The 19,599-nt window shown below is 42.3% G+C and overlaps 1 protein-coding gene across 8 annotated transcripts in view; it reads left to right on the forward strand.

Moving 5' to 3' along the window:
* Window positions 1-3,376: 3,376 nt before the first annotated feature.
* Window positions 3,377-19,599, forward strand: part of ADGRG6 (adhesion G protein-coupled receptor G6) — a 147,213-nt gene continuing 130,990 nt past the window's right edge. For 4 of the 8 annotated variants that reach the window (XM_075597108.1, XM_075597111.1, XM_075597110.1 and 1 more), the window contains exons 1-2: window positions 3,377-4,567; window positions 11,249-11,349. In XM_075597108.1, coding sequence (XP_075453223.1) covers window positions 4,554-4,567; window positions 11,249-11,349 — 115 coding nt within the window. In that variant the 5' untranslated portion in view covers window positions 3,377-4,553. The remainder of the gene's footprint in view (window positions 4,568-11,248; window positions 11,350-19,599) is intronic. The other 4 variants (XM_075597113.1, XM_075597116.1, XM_075597109.1 and 1 more) reach the window with 3 other exon arrangements.

Raw genomic sequence — 19,599 nt, forward strand, 5'->3', positions numbered from 1 at the left:
GATTGTCCGTGCACAGCTCTTCCCGCCCCCAGGTTTACCCGCACGCAGCCTGCGCCCCCCTTAAAAAATCTTGCGTCCCCCCCAGTTTGCACACCGCTGCTGTATCTGTTATGGGGAAGGGGGGTGTATTTATTTCCTGTTGGCTTTTTTTAAAGCACAGGATTGCTACCACAGGCCAGCGGGGATCCCCAGACACCTGCAGGGACCACCCGAGGGCCCCCGGACAGCCGTGGGGACCACCCAAGGACCCCTGCCGGCCTATATTAACATTCATTCCTATGCTTTAAAAAAAATGTAATGTATGTTTGGGGGTATAGGGGTTGTTGGAGGCACAGGGCGGGTGGGTAGCACATATTGCAAGGTTTATTGGGGTCAATTGCCACCAATAAAGTTGCTATTGGGCCTTATCTCCTTCATTGCCTTAGCGGCTAGCCGCTAATGTAATAAAGCTGCTTTAATGTATTTTTTTTAATAGTCTGCAGGAACAAGGGGTCCCCTGAGCTGAACCTCTTTGATTTCTGGCTCAAGGACCCCCTGCTTCCCGAGTTACAGGCCCCGGTATGGGGCATCGGATGCCAGTGTCGCCACCATTTTTAAAGCGTCCGCATCAAATGACGCGTGACATTTAAATACTGGTGGAGATACCGGCATCCAATATCTGGGCCTGTAACTTGGGAAGCAGGGGGTCCCAGAAGCTGAAATCAATGCGGTTCATCTCGGGAGACCCCCTGCTCCCGCACACTATTAATACAAGTTATATCAATGCAGCTTCATTACCATAGTGGATAGCCACTATGGTAATTAATTATTTTTTTATTGATATGTGTGTTTTGATACTAGTGTACATGAGCAGGGGGTCTCCTGAGCTGAACTGCATTGGTTTTAGCCTTGGGAACACCCTACTTCATGAGATACAGGCCCCATTATGGGGTGTCGGTATCCCCCGGCAGGATTTTAATGCCCCTGTCACGTGAGATTTAAAAGCACAGGTGATACCGGAAACCCATAACGGGGCCTGTATCTCATGAAGTAGGGGGTCCCCGAGTCTGAAACCAATGAGGTTCAGCTCAGGAGAACCCCTGCACATGTACACTAGTATTAAAATGTATATTTATACCGTACAATCGACTTTAAGAGCCGTGCATGGAGACGCAGCGTCTCTATGCAGCTCTTACAGGCTGCTTTTTTTCTATCAGCTATCACGCTTTATATTTTTAAGCACGATAGCAGGGGGAAAAATACAGCACGCACAATCGGACACATTTTTGCTCGCACCTAACCAAATGCTCTTCACTTCTTAGTGAATCCCGCGTCTGGCTTCATTTTTTATTGTGGGATATAAGTTTCCCAATGGGGTGCAAAAGCTCACTGCTTAGTGAATCGGTCCCATAGTCCTGATTCTTATCAACACATAACATCATCTCTTAAGAGCAATCGCAAACACTAATGCAGTGTTGGGATCCAACATAGCTGAAGTTTGAAAACCCTTGTGCTGTCACCAAGAATTCTATCAATTGATGTCTGTTACACTTACTGTACAGGCGCTCTCTGGTTATCTGAATGCTAACTTACAGTATATTATATAAATATAGCAGTGGGGATGATGGTAGCGAATTTGTAAGAAAAAGAACATTTCTATCTTTCGCATTGAGTTCAAACTAACTCTATGATTTATGTCAAAGTAGTATTTACAGGTGTCAAATCTGTTTGTTACTACTTTATAAGAGTTTTCTACTACAAGAATAAGAAAAAGAAACATTAACTTAAACAAATTAATTAATTTAATATGCACCTTGGTTGAAATAATTTGTTTAAAAAACACCTGTTCGTGCATTAAAAAGATATCAGAACCTATGAAAAAAGTGCACGTAATAGTAAGGCCGCGCTTATAGTGACGGCGACGCGACGTCGTCCGAAAACAAATACATTGCCACCGCCACGTGCGCTTATAGTGCGCGCGACGGCAACAAATCGACGGAGCGACGTCGCCGTTACGGAAACTGGAAGCCGGCAAAATTTGATTTTTCAAGAGCTGTCGCGTCACGTGACGGCCCTTGAACAAATCAAATTGCCGGAATCCCGTGACCCCGCCACCCGGCGAAACATAACTTTCACCGGTGGCGACGGCGACAGGTGATGTCACCCGCGGTGTCGCCGTCACCATCGACGGCACTATAGGCACGGCCTAAGACTAAACCCACAATCTCTGTTACGTCATTTAACATGGTTTTAACCTAAGTTAGCATCACGTTAACACTAACAGTGTCTCTTTAACTGACAACATAACATTAAGCTATGTTTCCTTCCATAAATATAATAGCTATAGAGCTTTACCGATAACAAATGTTAGGAATAATGACATGCAAATTAAGCGTTATCATAAAATTGCATATCCACAAAAGTCTGTTAAGATTAACGCTGGGATCTAACGTTACTTTGGTATAGGTATTCCTAAACTTTCTCCTATCCAGACACTGAAATATGGCTTTTGCGGTGTCTGGATGGGTGTAACACCACAATTAGGCATAATTTAAATAACATGGCATTACTTCCTCTTATGTCTCTCTCTCTCTCTCTCTCTCCAATCCAGCAAAAGTTCTATTTCGGGGTCTGGATAGGAGCGACACCAAGACAGGCATAACGTCACGTTATTGGAAGAAAGCGTAATATTATGCTACAATAACGTGACCTTAAGCCTATGCAAATGAGATGTAGTTTGGATGTTGTTTTTGAATATAATTAGCCTTGTGGATACCATGTTAACCCAGGGAGGTTAACATCCATTTCTGTTTCAGGTAATGTCATGTTCTGAGCCCTGATTTCACTGAACGTTGTGGATATAGCCCACAGTGAGCCTTTAGCCCACAACTAATAGTGTTGTGTCTTCTACCCACCTCTACCCATTAATCGTGGAGCATGCAGAATGATCATAAAATAGACCACTCATATTGAGGCAGCAGACCATATAGTTAAATGTTTTTTGTGTCTGTAAAGGAATCAAGCTTCTCATCTATAACAATAGCCCAATGTCAGCTGTAATCAGCCTATTATTGTGATGAGAAAGGCAGAGACTAATGGTAAACCCCCCAAATATGGGGGGAACAACAAAACAGAGACTAAAATAGGTCAAAATGTAGGGAATATTGGGGTTAAAAAAGCAAAAGAAAGAAAAAAATAAGGAAAGAAAGAATAAATGAGACTTTCAGGGAGGGAATACAGCATTAGTGAATGAATGTAGTGTGTGAGTTGTGTGTTTTAGAGAGATCAGTATCCCAATGTTTTCGGTCTTCCCCCCTCTCTTCTGGCTCTGTGTTGCTGCAGGGGTTTCATGACAGGGTGGGGCAAATCTGTACACTGCCTCCTAGGAAAAGTGTCAGCGGCCCTACCCAGAGACACAGAGAAGAGACAGAAAGAGGGAAACGAGAGAAGCAGTGAGAGGACCTGCTGCTGAGCAGCAGTGAGTGCAGAAACCCAGTCTGAGCGCACTGTCCCAAAGCAACTACAGTATCAGCACCTGAGAGAGACAGACAGATGCGAGGGAAAGCAGGCAGAAAAAAATGCAAATAATCAAAGTGATAGGAAAAAGGAGAGAAAAAGGTGGAGTGTGAAGAAGAGCGAGGGGAAAATATTAGGACACAGGAAGGGGTGAGAAAAGGCAGTGAAAGAAACAGCGAAAGTCAGAAAAAGAAACGGAGAGGAAGAGAGACTATACAGGAGGTGACAGAGCACAGAGATAAAGAAGGTGGGAGGAGGAAGAGACATTCTCCTGTTGAAGAAAAAAAGACACACAGATACAGTATGTCTTTTAATGAGAGAGAGACGCGGAGGATTGGGGAGTATTGAAAGAGTGTCACAGTAATCAAGGAAACATAAAGGGAAGAGAAAGAAGAGAAGAGTTAGCTTGTCCTAGGCAAACCAAAGCGCAAGATTTGGCAGCGATTCCAGGCACTGAAACCTTGTGGTAGAAACTTCCACCCCAGTGCTGTGCATATACACGGACTGGAGAGAGCCTGGGGCCAGTCTGTACCCTGGGTCTGCTCTGACAGAAGGAAGCTGGGGTCTGCCCCCATTCAATCAACTCCTTACGCCACTCTGCCCCCTGGGCTGAAGCCGCGGACATTCGGGTTGGTATTGACTCAACTCAAGAAGACAGGAGCAGATTAGCAAATGCGAAACTGAGCTGCACTTGTTCCAAGAGCCAGCAGCAGAGAGAGAGAGAGAGCTGAGCTCAGCACTGCTTCAGCTACAGGAGCTGAAGGGAAGAGGTCACCCACAACTGGGCACCACTGTGTGCACAATCCCCCCCCCCCAGCACAGGCACCCAATTCTGAGGACCGAGAGTGGTGGGGGAGAGGGGAACCACCGGGACAACACTTTCTCCTGTACAAATGACTGAGAAAAAAAGCTGCTGGACACTCAGAGATTTAAGCGTCTGATTAAAGTCCACCTGAAAGGGAAAGAAGGGAGATTGGTTGCAGGAGGCAATACTACAGTACAAGAGGAATGCTGCCTGGGGTCCACAGGATTGCGGAATAAACTACATCAGGAGTGTAATGCCAACATGTAAGTAAGTGCGAGGGGTGATTTATTGGTGGTGGTGTTGGGCTGATCAGAAAATTAAAATGCTGTCAAATAAGCTTTTTAGTGAATTGAAAAACTGGTGTAGATCTCCGCAGCCTATTTATTCCTCTCACAGAGTTCACATTAGGTGGCTACATGCAGAGTCTTGTGCATATCAAAAACACAAACGTGTTTTGCGGCTGATGAGGCAGGGGATTAACAGGAAGCTTCTCTGTGAAATGTGTCAGACTCAACAGTCGTTTTGAAAAGTTTAACATTTTCTATGATCTTGGCTGGTGCAGGTAGAATCCAGATCAAATATTGACATTTTTCTTCAGTCTGGAGGTAGAAATTATTCTTGGATGGTGTAGGGAGAGGGTTGTTCATCAGCTTTTTAGATTCCTTATGGCGTGTTTAATAATAAAAAAAAAGTGCCTTATGAAACCTTCAACATCTAAATTCAGGAACATGTTTGGAAAAATATTTTCCAACATCAAGAATAAAACTCGACTATTCCCCCCCATAGCTACTTTGTGAAGTGTCATAAACTTTAGAAAATGTTCTGAACCATTGTGTAGAAATAGCTGACATGCATTGTGTAAAAACAGCTACAAAGTATTTCTTAGTTAAAGTGGTAACTGGATATAGAAATATACCGGAGAACCCGTAAAGGGTTTTAATGTACCATCATATGAGAGCTGGCGTGTCTATTGAGATCTTAAAGTTTTACAGTATGTAGTGTATAATCAAGGTATTCTAGCAGAAAATTGAAGATACTCTCCATTAGAGAACTAATGAATTATCCATCAACATTGGTCTACTTTTTCTCTACATACTGTAAATCACATTGTTTTATCACATACAGATTATGTTGTAAATCTACACTGAGAACCAAATCTGACAACAAATTAGAGGAAACATGGTAAATAATGCTGATTGGTTTAAGGCAATATTTTAGCCCATTCACACCGTCTTACATTGTGTCGCAGGCATCTCTAGCAGTGAAGTGTTGATAAGTAACCAGGAAAACACATTGTAGTTTTTCTGTGATTTTCGTTTTGAATAGTATACATTGGTACAAGGAATATCCACAATTCCTAGGGATAAATAAGCATGAAGCATGTGCAAATTGCAGTTAAATACATCACAACTAACTGTAGAACATTGGACAGAAGTGAATAAATTCTGTGTTTGTGTTGGCAACATTGACTTATCTGATACATCTGTAAATCTTTTTACTCCAGTACAATACATGGAATACATCTTTAATAATCCCGAGCAGTTTATTTAAAAGTAAATAATAGTAATAACCATGCAATGAAGAATACACATTGTACTGTAAAGAATATGAAACCAATTAAGGATTTCAAAGAATAGGGATCACACTAATTGTTTTTGTAAGTGGTTAACTATTGTAAGACATTTTTTTGTCCCTGTTCCTCTAGAGCAAGCCAATGATTTGCTTTCCAAAGTGATGATTTTATTACTTTGTACGCATTATTACTCCTCACACCTTTGCATAAATGTCTTAGATTTATGGGAAGCATAAGAAGTGGCTGCTCATAGTAAAGTGATGCTTTTGTAGTGGTTAATTAAATGCCTGTTACATAGTTATTAAGGAAGGATATGAGAGTGTGAATATTTTCAAGATGCTTTCATTTCCCGAGTTTTTCCCAAGAACATCTGTAGTTTTTTTTTAAGTGACATTATTTGTGTCTGCCACAAATGTATTTAATAAAAGGGCAAAACACTAAGTCAGGTTGATGAGACTCCCTACAGTGTACTTTGATAAGTGACTTCCAATATCTTTCTATGGTGATACTCCTTTCAGACATACATACTGTATTATGACTTGGCTGAGCATTTAGAATTCACTAAGCCTAATCACCGTGGTTAAACCTACCAAATGTCCTGGATCACCAAAGACAGTCCCAGTTAGTGCAGGACTGTACAGAAGCACAAATAGGTTAAATATAACTGTAGACAGCATCAAACAGTATGTAAAATCACCAAAACGATGTTAAAAGAAACATTTATCACACAACACGTTTTTACAGCAGCCCAATTCTGTTTCTTTGATATCAGGCCAACCTGTTCCAGTTAAGCCTTCCAGCTGCTGAATTTGGTAGTTTTAACCATTTTCAAACCATTTAAGCTAAATTTCAATTAATTGCCTTACTTCAGTAGTGTAGCGAACTGTTGATTGTACAGGCAGTCCTCGTTTTACAACGCTTCGCTTTACAACGAATGGCTTATCCAACGCTATGCAATGCATACCTATGTTCATTTTTACAACGCCAAAACGGCTTATCCAACGCTCTTACGACGCTTTGCAATGTTGTTTATGTGTATGTATATATATATACACACATACACATAAACAACGTTGCAAAGCATCGTAAGAGCATATATATAATATTATATTATACTATATAATATTATATTATACTATATAATATATTATTTATTATGTTATATCATATATAATACAGTATAGACACTATATAATTTATGTGTGTGCTGCATATCTTATTGCCTGCGTAAAATATTTGGTGTATTTTAGTGTTAAAAATGCCTTCAGGAACGGAACCTTTCATTTAAACAGTGTTCCTATGGGAAAACGTGTTTCGCTTTACAACGTTTCGCTATCCAACACCATTTTGAGTAACGCATTGTGTCGGATAACTGAGGACTGCCTGTATAGTATAGTGTAAAACTGATGCACAGTATTTCACTTCATGATCATAGAAGAAAAAAATGACTTTGTTTATAAGAGAAAAGCAGAGGTCTCAATATAGAAGTAAACAAACCTCCCTTGTATTGTTTGACATTATTTACAGTAGTTTTACACCATGGGAGGAAAGTGATGGCCCCTTACAACACACTTCATACAGTGGAGTAACTAAACAGGTCTCTTTCACTCCATTATGTTCGGTGGAGGAAATCAATGTATATCATTGTTTTATGCCTATTTAAAAAAAAAAAGTCTTCAGATCTCAGGAAGCTTCTGTCAATTTCTCTGCAGCAAATTCATGAGCAAAAGAGGGCTAATTAAAATTATAGCTCGCAGCCATAGGATTTAAAGTGACTTACATTTAGGGTTTACCCATTAGCGTCTATATGTAAATATAGGGAAAAGATGGCTTTGACGCATCACTCCTTTTTTTTGGAGCGGCATATGTAGGCACAGTTTCTTACATCTGATGTAGTATAATAGACTTGCGCCACTTCAGATATGGAGGATTATTCTCAAGCAAATAAAAGGTAAAAAAAAAGAGTGGTACAGAGATATACAGATTGTGAGACATCTCATTATAGTATGTGCACCATGTAACTCCTCCCCAACTCCTCCTACCGACTCTCCTCAAGTCACAATCTACTGATGTAGGAAGGGTTATTGCACCCACTCATAACGCAGAATATCTAAAATTGTCTATGGGATTCAGTGGCAGAGATAACACAGAATATCCCTGAATATCCCATCATAACGCTCCAGCCGTTGGAATAATAATCCCACCTACTGTAGATCTGTAAAACTGACAGGACACAACTGGAGCAAAATACTTTGATACATAGGTGCAAATTGAAAATGCTTCCGTTTTGCACCAGAATTGCCTTCATAGACCTCTTAGATTCCAGAAGTCAATTACTATCATAGCTCTTCCTCTGTGTCCTTTATGTCAACATTCAAGTTTGTGAGTCCAGGCTTAATTGAATCAAAAGTCCCTTTTCAAAATGCTGTGTATCTGTCTTCAAATAAATGGAACTTAAATCTTCCTGAAGAAAGGGAAAGTGGTTTCATAGGTGCCAACGTGAGCAGGAATCCAGTTCAGAGTACATTCACAATGTCTTCAAATTATAAATACTCAAAACTCAACCTCTTCTTTAGCATTAGTTTTTTTTAAATGACTTCACATAATTATTAATGCGCTCATGACAGTACATTACTGATGTCGCTTGTGATGTAATCAAAAGGGAAAATCAGCTAAGCAATCATTTAGAAACCTCTTTGAACATCAGCATAGGCTGTTAATAATTATTTTTCGACTCTCGCCTCTGTATCATTTTTTACTATAGCTTTCTTTCCTTCTATTTTTGTTTATCATTGCTTTGCAACGTGTGTTAGGCCCCTTAAGGGGTTAATGTAGCTCTAGAGCCCTTGCCGAGCCTGTCGGTTGGTTTTGTGTATTACTTGCCTCTGCTACCCTCTAACCACAGAAATAACCAGCAGAAGAATCCTTCCACAATATTGGCATCCTGCATAGGTTTTAGAGGGGGGTATAGAACAGGAGTATGGCAATAGTTGTATCTTTGAATGCATTTAGCCATTTATGTTTGCATGCTCTGAGGAGCAGAAGTGTTGTTCAGAAGTACGCGGGCACGCTCTGTACTTCCTTAGACCGCTGCTTGTTGATTTTTAGGACGGTGGATAAAACATGAAAAGCGGCTTTAAAAAAAAAAGAAGTCCAAGAAGGATTTGTATTTAGCATAACGTGCACAGCTGTCAGTCTAGTTGGCTCCACTAGAGACTGTGGATGTATAACTCCTTTCATGGACGACTTAGAATTTTGGTCGTGTCACATAAGTGAATAGCAAGCACTGTTTGCTGCGACAGAAATCTATTATCTCCTGCGTCACAAGACTTGGTGCCAACCATAAACCAGAGAGACACATTAGCTGCTTAATCTGCTTTGGCACTTGAGAGCACTATGGTGCTTACAAAGAAAGCAACCCTGAATAAAACAGCATTTTATGTTTAGGAAAATTAATGTGCTTCAGTGTAAAGTGATAGAGAGTATAACTACACACACTTCCTACTGTATCATATAAACTACTTATTCTTAGGGATTAAAGTCTTACACAAACATTAACAATGCCTTCCCCAGTGCCTTTCTAATTCAGGACCAAACTTTGTCCTCTAGCCCTCTGAAATCACCAATACAAAGACTCCTACAGAGAGGTGGGGCCTTACACAGGAGCATTATTCTTGGTTTGAAGGTATAACATGACAACATATATTCTATTTCATGCAGCATGTGAATGGAAGGGTATGTACAGTGATACCCTTTACTTACTAACCTTCGTATCTGACACCTTGAATTGGGTCAGGGAGTGACTACTTGTTGCCATCTCTGGGGTGCAATATTGATTCAACTAAAACACCAGATTTAACAAAGAAGAAATATCCCATCGAAAGCAATGATATATTTATATATATTGTGATGCCCACACCATGTTGCAGTCTCTGTTAGTCTCAATGTAAGGCAGGAAACACTGTAATTCTTTACATTGTTTTTATTTATAGGGATTACATCATGCTAACAGGCCCACCATCCCTTTATGTCCAAAGAAAACATAAAATAAACTCCTACTCCTCTTAGGAGACTAACTGTAGATTCAGCTTCAACCCTTACTAACCTGGATGGACAGCTAAGCTGGTTCCATCCCACACATGCCCTGGGATATGTAACAATCCACACAGTCTCTGCACTGTCTCTGCACATGGCAATAAAGGTTTTTTTTGCTTATCTTTGTCCATTGGAGCTGACGTCCCCGCTTTAGCGCGGCCACTCGTGCTTTCCTTCCATGGGGAGCTCGGACCCATGTGAGCCCAGAGAAACTCTCCTCTGTATGTCCATGGTCAAGGACAGGGCATCCCCGCTTCAGCACGGTCTGTCATCTTTCCTGCTTTCCTCTGGGATTCAAACCCAGGCAGTCCCAGCGGACTCCGCGATCACCATCCAGCGGGTCCAAGGAACTGTGCCAGCTTTACTTGCCTCTCTGGCAGCATTGCAGCTCTCTATGTTTGCCTTAAACACTTCCTCTTTCACTCAAGGAGTCCATTCTGATTAATTAGGCAGCAACTGCATTAGCTATTCTCTCTAGGGATTAACTCTCTGTGAGATACCTGATGGTATCACAATATATATATATATATATATATATATATATATATATATATATATATATATATATATATATATATAGTAATACCATCAGGTTTATATATATATATATATATATATATATATATATATATATATATATATATATATATATATCATTAAGCGTAAACAAGAAATGCTATATGTAAGGCTGCACATACTGTTTTGCAGAAACACAATGTACCAATTTGCTTTGTACAGTATAAACATTGGGTTTTAGGAAGAACCATTTTCATCATGTGCTGACAAAATAAATAAATAATGAAAACTGAATACTGAATAGATGAGAGAGGTTTTGGTAAATCAGGAGCAAAATTAAATTACATTAAACCTGTTTTTGACTGCACACAAATGTACATGTTAGGTAACTGTAAGGACCTTTAGTAAAGCACATTTGATGCAATGGGCAGCAGAAACCATATTTATACATGAATATAAATTACGCTACCTAACATGAACTGTCCTTGAAATTTTCATTCCATATCTTCCAGATCGCATGTATTAATTTTCTTGCTTGGGGTTTAAATAAAACTTAATGGTTGCACATTTTTTCAGTTTGACTTAATAAAACAGTATGCAGTACACACATCAGACTGGGCAACAAAAACAGCATAGCTAAAGTAAATGAACGACAGCTGTCAGAGTGTTAATACTTCATAAACACTTAGTTAAGGAAAGGAGAGACGTCCGATTCTGGTAAAAAAAAAAAAAGTCCTATTAATGGTCCCTTTCTTGTTCCACAGGACGCCCCGCATAAGTGGAATGTGGTGTAGTCACTGGAAATGGAAGATGCAACATATGCTGTGTTTTATTGCTGTGTATATTGCTTGCGTTCAGCATTCTGGTGAGTACATTATTTTCTGTTTCAAGTAAGCAAGTCATGCGTCTGTTAAGTATTGTTTTCAAAATGTCAGTTGTTGTTGGCTTTTTTTTTTATTGGTCTGTTGCTTTATGAACAATAAGATTAAACAAGAAGTATCATAAAAAGATTTATATTCGCGCCCCGCTCAAGCACAAGCATTCTGACAAACTTGTGTATCCTGTTTTCTACTTTATCCCTGATAAAAGTTCCATCGTCACATTGGATAGCAACGGAATACAAATACATCTATTCACTTTCCGGGTAGGAGTTTTCACATGTTGGACAGTATAAGTAAAAGATACTGGATAACTTCACGAAAAGCCTTTGATGCACGCATTGAAGGATATTATTGCTCTTATAAGATTTCCTGAATCCAAAATAAAATGTGTTTTGCCTTTGAGGCACAAAAACTGAACTTTCAAAGCATTATTTCTTATTGTGGAGAAAAACATGCCCCTCTGCCTGGAATTGAACACACACAACTGCAAAACATTATGGAGAAATATGTTGATTGTGCTTGGCACTAGCTATGCACACACTGCATTATAGTGTGAGACTAGAGACAGTGAAAAATAGAGTTCTCATATAAAACTGACAGTGGAGCGTGTGACATGAAAGTACAACATTAGGAGGATGAAATACTACCTCAAGTAGCTAACCGTCTGACATAAAATGGACTTCCAGATCCCCAGGGCACTTCCACCTCTACAAAAATATACATTATACCTAGCCCCAATACACATCAGCAATAAGTATTTGAACTAGACAGACTATTAGGGTATGTCGTGTTAAAAAGTGTCAAAAATCCTCCACTATACAAAGTTCAAGTATAAAATAACTGTGTGTGTTTGCCTGTCTTTAACTGGTTTACAAACCTTCTTGATCCCCCTTTTAACCTTGTTAAATTGCAGACAAGGATTATGGGTAAGTAACATGCATAAGAGCATCCAGCAAGCGTGTCACTTCTAAACTTCCTATCCACTCTATGTGGATTACCTAGAGCTTTTGCCTACTGTATTGAACAATGTACAGTATAAAGCTAATCCTCAAACAAGCAGAATCAGTGCACCCACACAGAGAGAATGTTGTCTTTATGAACACCCACCGGGTGCTCATTTTCATTTCCCCACCCCTATCCGGAAACCTTGTCTGTGGCCTAACTACTTTATGACATGTGACAATGAGCTGAAAGAAGCAGGTTTGTGAACATTTGGAAGACTTGCAAACATACTCGTGGTATTTGATATTTGGAGTATTAGAAAAGAGGTGTGTTGTCCTAGCCATCATTACCGTTTGTTGCACCATACTCATTGTGTGCTGCTCTGGAATCTGGAACACAACATTCCTACTTAATGCCTTTCTAAAACTAGCTTCTTAACACATACTATGTGTTTAATTATTGTTGTAAGATTTTTTTTAATTACAATATTATAACCTCTACAGAATGCTGGCTTTTCATTTTGGGTATTGATGAGGATTGTGCTGTTTAGTTTTGTGGCAAAGGTGCTAAAGTACTGTTGTACTTGTGTGCGTCCGAATCTGTTCTTAGTATTCTTAGTGAAGAAATATGTCTCATCAAACATTTTGGCGGAATTTGTGCATCATCTGTGCTAATAATCCTGGGCAATCACTGTGTGCAATGAGAAAGATAAATATACAAAATGAGGTTACGATTAGTTTATCTAATGTTCAAGGTAATGAGTTTTTAAAAGAACATACACCTCCCTAAATTTGGTGTTTCTCTTTTTTTCATATTACATTTGCCACAGGGAAATACTAAAGTTTGCCACTGTGTAGCTGACATGATTTTTATGCAAAAGTGCCCCAAAGCATATTCTGTACAGACATGTTTCTGCCAGTGCTTGATTGCAGACTTTGGTAGATAATGACACTGAGTCCGGCCATAGACTGCTAGGCTAGAAATGTTAAAATGGTTAAATACAGTATAAGGACGAAAGGGTCTTATATAAGCAGTGCTTGACAAATCACCCAAAAATCTACTCGCCGAACCAAAAAATCTACTCGCCACCTAGTCCCGCCCCCAACCCCACCCCTAGTCCCGCCCCCAACCCGCCCCTAGTCCCGCCCCCAACCCCGCTTTTAAAAAAATACATACATAAAATAAATTGAATAAATTCCTAGTAAGAACATTCATTTTTGACATAAGTTTATTTATTGTATTACATTATACTACAATTAATCCTAAAAGCCAAATATGAATGACTAGTTTCCTGCACCCCTTAACCAGTGTCTGGACGCCTCGCTTCACAATATTTAAAGCAGCAATCCCGCATGGGATCTTACCTGATCCGCAGTCACTCAATATCCAGGTACCCTCATTCCCGCAATGTTATACATTGGAGGGGAGGTGTTCCCTATCTGTCTTCTGGGTTACGGGGGATTCCGATGTCTCCTGTGTGAAGCTTGAGTCAGATCTGGAAGAAATACAGTATAGGTTATTTCGGTGTAGTAGAGGGCATTTAAGATATATATATAGTAAATAAGATATCCAGATGCAGAATGTGAGACAGAGAGGGTGTGGGGGAGAGGGTGTGGGGGAGAGATGGAGAGGGTGTGGGGGAGAGACGGAGAGGGTGTGGGGGAGAGACGGAGAGGGTGTGGGGGGAGACGGAGAGGGTGTGGGGGAGAGGGTGTGGGGGAGAGACGGAGAGGGTGGGGGGGAGAGACGGAGAGGGTGGGGGGGAGAGACGGAGAGGGTGGGGGGGAGAGACGGAGAGGGTGGGGGGGAGAGACAGAGAGGAGAGAGAGTTGGGGAGAGACAGAGAGGAGAGAGAGGGGGGGAGAGACAGAGAGGAGAGAGAGGGGGGGAGAGACAGAGAGGAGAGAGAGGGGGGGAGAGACAGAGAGGAGAGAGAGGGGGGGGGAGAGACAGAGAGGAGAGAGAGGGGGGGAGAGAGAGAGGAGAGAGAGGGGGGGAGAGACAGAGAGGAGAGAGAGAGGGGGAGAGACAGAGAGGAGAGAGAGGGGGGGAGAGACAGAGAGGAGAGAGAGGGGGGGAGAGACAGAGAGGAGAGAGAGGGGGGGAGAGACAGAGAGGAGAGAGAGGGGGGGAGAGACAGAGAGGAGAGGGGGGGAGAGACAGAGAGGAGAGAGGGGGGAGAGACAGAGAGGAGAGAGAGGGGGGAGAGACAGAGAGGAGAGGGGGGGAGAGACAGAGAGGAGAGAGAGGGGGGGAGAGACGAGGGGGGGGGGGAGAGGGGGGGGGGGGGAGAGAGGGGGGGGAGAAAGAGGGGGGGAGACACACACACAGAGAGAGGGGGTGGGTGACTGACTTGGTGAGTGGGTAGGTGACTGGGTGGGTAGGTGACTTAGGTGACTGGGTGGGTGGGTGGGTAGGTGACTGGGTGGGTAGGTGACTGACTGACTAGGTAGGTAGGTGACTGACTGAATTAGGTAGGTGGGTGACTGGGCGGGTGACTGGGTGGGTGGGTGACTGGGTACTTGTGATGTCACACATACACACATTCTCTCTCCCTCCCCCCACCCCCCCACACACACACTCTCTCTCTCTCCCCCTCCAGACTGGTGGGGGAGTGACTGGGATGTGGGGGTGTGCGGTGACTGGGTTGAGGGGAGGGGGGTGTGTGACTGACACCAGGGCCCCTGTGGGAGTGGAGGGGAGTCTGTGCTTTCCTGGGGCCTGTGATGCAGTCTGGTGTTGCAGTTTGTCTCAGACCCCTGCCCTCAGTCACTTACCCCTGTAGCCCGATTGGGTTGTGTCTCCTCTGTGTCCCCTGGTCACACTCAGCCTCCTCTGGGACTTTCTCCGACCTCTCTGCTCTGTTCCTGGCCCGGTGCCAACAGCCTCGCGCCAAAATGTTGCGTCGCCCGGCTTTCCTTCCACCGCAGCGCTTCCAGACTTCACCGGCTCCTCTGCTGCTGACGGGATATCAGCAACCCCCAGGTCTGCTCTCCTCCATCCTCGGGCACAGACTCCACATCAAAAAACACGCTGGAGGGCGTGGGGGGAGAAACAGCCCGCTACTACCTCCCGTGCGGGCAGCGGGTGCGCCGGAGGGGGGGGGGGAGAAGCAGCCCGCTACTACCTCCCGTGCGGGCAGCGGGTGCGCCGGAGGGGGGGGGGGAGAAGCAGCCCGCTACTACCTCCCGTGCGGGCAGCGGGTGCGCCGGGGGGGGGGGGGGAGAAACAGCCCGCTACTACCTCCCGTGCGGGCAGCGGGTGCGCCGGAGGGGGGGGGGGAGAAGCAGCCCGCTACTACCGCCCGTATGGGCAGCGGGTGCTCCGGAGGGAGGGGAGAAACAGCCCAATACTACCTCCCGCGTGGGCAGCGGGTGCGCCAGGGACCGAATATATCAGTGTATATTTAAACTGCATTAAATTCCCCCCACCTCAAGCATTTGTCCAAACTCCAAACTCCTCCATAACTGGATCAGTGCAGTTCTTGTAAGTTACAGGAGCTCCCAATTATATAGGAGGATATATAGGAGGATATATAGAGGAGGAGGAGCAGCAGCAGCAGATGTGCGCACTTCCCCCTCTCCCCACCCGTGCAGAGAAGGAAGGGGGGTTGAAGTCCTGGCAACTCCATTCCTCGTCACAGCCAATCAGATAGAGAGATTTTTTTTTTTCCGAGCAGGGGATTTTTTTTTTTTTTTTGCAGAGCAGGGGAAAAGTTGCTGGCCACGAGCCAATATCCGATCGCAGTTGGCGACCGGGTTTGTCGAGCACTGTATATAAGGATAATCAACATTTAGGTGTCTGTGTCTCAAGATCCCACACAAGCTGTTTTAGCCACCAAAAATGTTGTTAAAAGTATATTGGTTTATCAAAGCACATTGCTACTATTTTTTTCCAATTTGAATCATGAAGTGTAGCTCCAAGGAGAAATAGTCACTTCACATTCACATTAGAACTGTTTGTAACAGCCCCTGCACATCTTAACCCAAATTTTTCTTCGTTCATTGTCCATTAATAAACCGTTGGGTTTTGCCTGCAGCTACCTAGATGGTAAATCAGAGATAAACAGTGGCCCTTATTCTATAAAGCGCAAAAGGGCACTGCACGGCAGGCCCCATTGTACTCAATGGTGCTTTCAATGCGGTAGAGCCAAATCGTCACTATAGCACTATATAGACTAAGGCCCAGTGTGCTTAACACTTTGCATACCCATAACGTAGCTATCACATTATTGGGACTTTCGTCTCCCATGAGTCGTTATGTAAAATAGACTATGTGCCCGTTTTCTACGAGACATCACGTTCTGCACTTCTATGGAACCCTGAATGCGATTTGGCCAGTGGGGGAACAGGAGAGGAGGACTTCTCCTTTTCCGTTCCATCATCAGCAATGGAATCATGGCATCATGTGATTGCTCCCACAATTCCCCCCCCCACCCCCAACCCCCGGCACTCAAAAGGTTAATGCATTCATCCCTTAAGGTTTTACAAGCCGCAAACATGAAGTCTTTGAGTAATCTGATGGCAACCCGACTTCTCATTTTGTAATACAAAAAACAAAGCGTAACACTAAAACTTGCATTGCAGTAATCCTGTACAGTAATGCAGTGTTTGTGTTGGACACGGGCACTGTACATTATTGTAATATAATATTGGTATCATACAATACTTGACAGCCGAAAAATATAAAAAGCCGTCCCTGTTCTGCTTGTACTATATAACATATAGACAATAATTGTACTGTAGCTATCATGAATACAATTTTGAAAATCTGATACACGTTAAAGCCGATATAGTCGAAAAAATGAAAACCGCCAACATGTCGCAATGCAATAATACAAGCAGAACAGGGGCGGCTTTTTATATTTTTCGGCTGTCAGTGTTGCTCACTGTTTTACAACTGGTAGCAGTTGTTTGGAGGTTAGTGGCCCTCCTCCCAGGGTATAAGCTCGCTCCGCCCCACTTTATAAGTAGCAGGTTTTTTCATGTTCCTGTGTAGGACAGATCCACTGTGGTCACTCTCCCTCCACTACAGAGGTAAATGAGAATTTTACCAGGTAGTGTTAGGACCTGCAAACTGGTTATGCCGTGACGTGGCTGCAGGCTTAAAATGCTTTGGCCAAAGGGTTTAACTAAATGACCCTTACTCATGATCATACTAGCATCGAAGTAGTGTACTGTGTATTTTGTCACATTGGATGTAGCATTGGGCATTTGTCTTTTGTTGTATTCATTTTAGCTACAGAACAGTTATTGTCTATATGTTATATGCTACAAGCAGAACAGTGGCATCTTTTTATATTTTTCGGCTGTGTCAGTGTCGCTCACTGTTTATGCAGCAATATTATAGAGAGCTGGTTCTTATATGCTGCTTTAACTTCACTGACAGCTCGGTTAGCCGTTTCCAAAAGAACAAAACAGGAACCAGTTGTGCCCAGCATTTTTAATATAGATTTTCTACGAACCTATGATTTTTTTCCATTAAAACGTACTTTCTCATAACATTGACTTTAGTCTATCTCACTGTAACTTCACAACATGACTCCTTTTGATGTAATTTCCTCCCTTCTGCACCTTATTGACTGTACATACTGCAGGTGTCTGAAAGTCCCTGCCATATTCTCCCATCAGAATGTGCAGTAACATGTCGCTAATGTCTGATGACTCATGTCGTACTCACTGAAAATAAGGTGGAGATTAGTCAGATAGGAAAACCCTGTAAGACTTGTATTTTTATTATCACGTGAAGTGTTATTACTTGCTGATTCATGGCTGACTGGTAATTTAAAAATAAATAAAAAAAAAACAAAAAACAATCAGGCGTTTTAAAGTAGGAAAAAGTGATTTCGGATACAAATACAATATCTTACACAATGGGCTTCATTCTTTAGCCTGTAACAGTGCCGATTACAGCATGATCACAGGAAAACTTAGATGGCCAGAGCTCAAAAAGCAACCCAATATCGTTGTGCTTCGATGACTGGGCATAAAAGATTCAACATATAGCATTACATCTACTGAAGAGCAGCTACTGTACCTTTCTGCTCCTGTTGTCACCAAGTATGATGGTGCTTAGGAGGGCAGTTTGAATACTTGCGGACCTGCTCTTACCAAGGTCATTTCTGCTGGAACTGGAACCGTTTTGGATTTGCATACTTTGAATCTATTGCATGGAAGTCATTGTATTTGTTTAAAAAAAAAAGAAGAAGGAAATACTCTTCTACAATGAAGGCTTGATAGTAGGAGATTGTATTGTATCTCTAGTTCAGTTCCAAAGGCACCTGCAATGCATTAAATGCATGTTATGTGTGAGCTTTATTTGGACTGCTGCTAGTTTTGATCATGTTAAAATGTTCTGATAAACTGTTGGTTTTGATGGGGTGCATTCATCCCCCAGAAGAATGATGGTTCTAAAGATATGGAATATCACTACTTTTTATTGACAAACCCAGAGTACAGTACAACTACTTTTTTTTTAAATGTACATTTCCAGTTCCTTCTTAAAGAGAAACATATTTTTTGAAAGAATTTATAGAAAACACAGAGCCACTGCTTTTTTTCAAGCCCTCTTTCATTATGTGTACAGGCTTAGTAATGAATTGCTTGGCTGCCTGATAGGGTGAGGTGGAACTGGCCAGCTGCTCCAGGCACTGTCTGTAGACAGTTGATTGATTAAAGGGATCCTTCCAATGACATGCACATAGCACCATTCTTTGTCTTATAACTGACCGATCCTCGCAAGAAACAATAAACAGCCTAATCAAAATGATGGCCAAGAACTCTATGTATCAACAAATTTTGTGCACAAAATTGGGGACATTTTCATCCTGCACCTACAATACGTATCCGATAATTTTGCCTCGCCTTGCCCGGCTTGCTCCTTGGGGAGTATCAGTAGGGGGAGTTGGGGAGCAGTACTGGTGCATCAATATGAGCCATTCTTTTACCCTTTCCATTTGCCCCCTAAAATTCACCATATCAGAAGGGGTGTAAGTCCAACATTCTGCATCAGATGCAAACTATTCAAAAAAACAAGCAGAACACACTTTTCTCTATGTGTAAACACCACACTTTGGAGGTCTCTTTGTTACAGGCTAGAATAACAATGACGCACCTACAGTACAAATCCAAATTAAAATGAGATACATATGAAAAGGCTGCTCTTTCCTGCCTATTTTTTTCTTACTCTCTAGTTATTTTCTTTATTACGGTATCTGGAACAATAGAGGACTTAGAGATTTACTGTAAGTAGAAATAGCACCATTCAAACATGGCTGATGGGCCTATGACAGC

The sequence above is a fragment of the Ascaphus truei genome, chromosome 4 (genome assembly GCF_040206685.1).
Source record: "Ascaphus truei isolate aAscTru1 chromosome 4, aAscTru1.hap1, whole genome shotgun sequence".
In the NCBI taxonomy this organism is placed as follows: Eukaryota; Metazoa; Chordata; class Amphibia; order Anura; family Ascaphidae; genus Ascaphus; species Ascaphus truei.